Source organism: Gavialis gangeticus, unplaced genomic scaffold, assembly GCF_001723915.1.
Source record: "Gavialis gangeticus isolate Ggan-Ray unplaced genomic scaffold, GavGan_comp1, whole genome shotgun sequence".
Lineage (NCBI taxonomy): Eukaryota > Metazoa > Chordata > Crocodylia > Gavialidae > Gavialis > Gavialis gangeticus.
The window spans coordinates 66,776,409-66,779,603 of NW_017728992.1; the positions used below are offsets into that span (position 1 = coordinate 66,776,409).

Genomic DNA, 3,195 nt, shown 5'->3' on the forward strand with positions numbered 1-3,195 from the left:
TCCCTTCCCCCTCCTTTTCCACCACAATAGACTTACCAGCTGCATGCAGCTCTGCACACTGTATTGGAAATCAGATCGGTATTGGCCCCCAAAATCTCTATTGGTGCACCCCTAGCGTATGCCCTTAGTTTCTACCAGGAAAGCAGCGGTTCTTATGGTAGAAATATGGTGTCTTCAGTGGGTGACCCTGAGCAAGTCAATAAGGCCCAGATTTTAAAAGATATTTAGGCATCTAGCACAGGGAAATCATTGGTAGTTGGGAACCTAAATACCTTTAAAAATGATGTTCTCAGCTTTTTGGTGACTCATTTTTCCCACCTTCAAAATGTGGATCAGAACATTGGCTAGATGAAATGGCCGCACAATTACTACTTATTTTTTACTTCCATATTTTGGTTATCTGTTTTGAATGACAAATTATCATCTGGGCAGGTCACATGCACTCTTTGTATGTACTGGTCTTACATATTTAACATAGGCAGATTCCTTTGTGTGTGTGAGAGAGAGAGAGAGAGAGACCTTACGTCACAGTACAGATCCAAACAGGTGCCCTTTGTGGCTAGAGTGAAAAGTTATGAGGGCAGATTCTGTGCTCTGCTGCTGCTTCTAATGTGAAACGAAACTAGATTTTCAGGGTTTCATATTGCTGAGTAAGGAACCCGTTTGAACTAAATGCTAAGGGAGTTGGTTTGCAGCAGTCTTGTTCCCCTGGATCCCCTGAGCGTTTATCATTTAAAATGAATTACAGGAATTTCTCTACCAGCCTTTACTCCCATTGAAGTCAATGGCAAATCCCCCTTTATTTCAATAGAAATGTTTGTCAATAGTAAGTTCTTAACTAGCATTAACTAGCATTAAAACTGTTTAATAACAGTGAAGCTCATTTGCATGTACCTTTTAGGAAATGCTTGCAACTCTGAGCTTTTAGAAATCCTGAGCCTTACCAAATGGATTTTATTTTCTTTTGAATCATACAGAATAAATATTTGAGCTTTTTAGACAAATTACCCATCTAGCTAAGTGATGCTCACAGAAGCACTTTAATAATAGCATACTACAGTTCAGTATTTCATCTTTTCTTTCTAATTTTTATTATAGTTTTACTGTTCTTCAGTCAAACTTGATTGTTCCTGTATTTCCAGTGGGTGTTTTGTTATGTACCATTTGAATGCTAAGGGTCAGATATAGTCTCCAGATGTATTCATACTGCTATCAGTAGGAAAGAAACACACTTACCAAGAGACAAAAGTTAGAGGTAAATTCTGTATATGAAGTAAACTACTGATTTGGGGTTTTTTTATGAGGCTCCCTGAGAATCCATGGGTACATGGTATATGAATGTCTTTCAACTAGAGAAAAAGCTAATCTTGAAATGGCATTTACTTTGGTTTTTATTACATCTTAGGGAAAGATTCTTCTCCAAATCTTCATGAATATAATTGTATATTGGATACAGTAAGGTACTTTATATTTCAGGACTCCTTGTTTATAGGCTGAAAATGCCATGAAGTTTGACATAAATTCTTCCCTTTCTTCTTCTCTCTTCTTTCTGGTTTTAATAATTAAAGGGTCTCCTGTGCTCCCACTGGAGGAAATGAATTCAGCAGGTACAGAGGCAGACCTCAAATGTGTTAATGTTTTTTTCCCTTGTGAAATCATTAGTAACACCTGTTTTCTGTATTTATTTACAGCTGCAAAAAGAAGCCCTGGACATCAGCCCCATGAGTACCAGGAGCTTAAACAGAGGTCCTTAAATAAAGATTCCCATCAGGGAAGCAAGTCCAGTGACTCTGGAGAGGAAGCGGATAAAGATTTTATTTTTGTTTAGCTATCAGTACAAGTGCTTGGTAGTGCGAGATCCTTTATAGCAATCAGGGTACAGCAATCAATGACCCTTCTTACCAGCCACTGTTTCACCATGGGTGCATTTTCCTATAGAACTCTAGAGGATCATGATTTATAGTTCAATCAGTATGCATTTATTTTTGTCTTTAATTTCAGTTATGTATGATTTCAGACATTCCTTTCCATGCCTTTGCTAAAGCCAGCAATCATTTCGTGTATTCTACTTGAATTTCTCTGAAGCAGCTACAAAGCATGCCCTGCATTAGGGCATTGAGAAAGCAAAGCAAATTAACTGGACATTGTCTTACACTAATACACTGTACAGCAGGTAATGTGTTGTACTGCTGAATGTAAATGTGTCAATTCTGCACGTGACTTAACTATAAATATATTCTTGCGGTATGCAATTGCACATTGTAATTATATTAACAGAGCACACTAATAAAATAATTTGTATAAATTATATATATTAGATGCTTGGGTATGGTTTTTACATTCTCCCCTAGGGAGCTCCTTTCTTCCTGTTATTGTACTGTACATAAAACTCAAACCCTTACATTTGTGTACTGTCAAAAAGCACAACAAAGAAAAATCTGAATGAAATATAATCTTGTTATGCTTCCACATTCATATATTAATGTATATAATTGATTGGAATGAGGGCATTTAACATTTTATTAATATTGGTGTTTTCTAGAGGCCTTCTTAAGTTCTGTCTGCATATTAGCTTACTTTTAAAGTGTAATTCTATAAGAAAAATAGTTTGACACCTGTAAAAACAATTCTGCTTTTTTGCATATTTCACAAACGTTCACTTACATTACAGGTCAAAGGGATTTTATTCATATGTATATTTGTACCAATAAAATGATTTTACAACTGACATATCAGTCTTTCTTTTTGGGTATAAAACTTTTTTATCATCTTTTAGTTTTATATCTCTGAATGAGGATTGAATGTCATATAGAGATAAGCCTTACAATTTTAAAAATGTTTAAATCTTTTTTTTGATTATACAAAGTTTCTGTTAGAAATGGACAGGAAGTCCTGTTATGGTTTTCTATATAAAATTATTTAAGGGAGATGTATTTACAAGTGACTTTGCTAGTAGCTTTTAGATAGAGGATTTTTCACACAAGCTAATAGCTCCTCTTAAGATACCCAGTTTGTGTACTCTGAGCTGCATTAGAAGTACAGAGCCTGTCTTCCAAATGTGAACAACACCTACGTGATTTCAGTGGTTCTGCTTGTCTCCAGTTACTCACTCAAATGTTTGCAAACTTCTGCTTAATTACTTCTGTGTGCTGTCTCTTGTGCCAAGTGGTAGAACATAATTGCACATCAGATTTG

The 3,195-nt window shown here is 35.7% G+C and overlaps 1 protein-coding gene across 5 annotated transcripts in view; it reads left to right on the plus strand.

The window, feature by feature from the left end:
* Nucleotides 1-2,728, plus strand: part of CARMIL1 (capping protein regulator and myosin 1 linker 1) — a 371,957-nt gene extending 369,229 nt beyond the window's left edge. For all 5 annotated transcript variants that reach the window (XM_019523833.1, XM_019523847.1, XM_019523840.1 and 2 more), the window contains one exon: nt 1,692-2,728. In XM_019523833.1, coding sequence (XP_019379378.1) covers nt 1,692-1,828 — 137 coding nt within the window. In that variant the 3' untranslated portion in view covers nt 1,829-2,728. The remainder of the gene's footprint in view (nt 1-1,691) is intronic.
* The last annotated feature ends 467 nt before the right edge of the window (nt 2,729-3,195 follow it).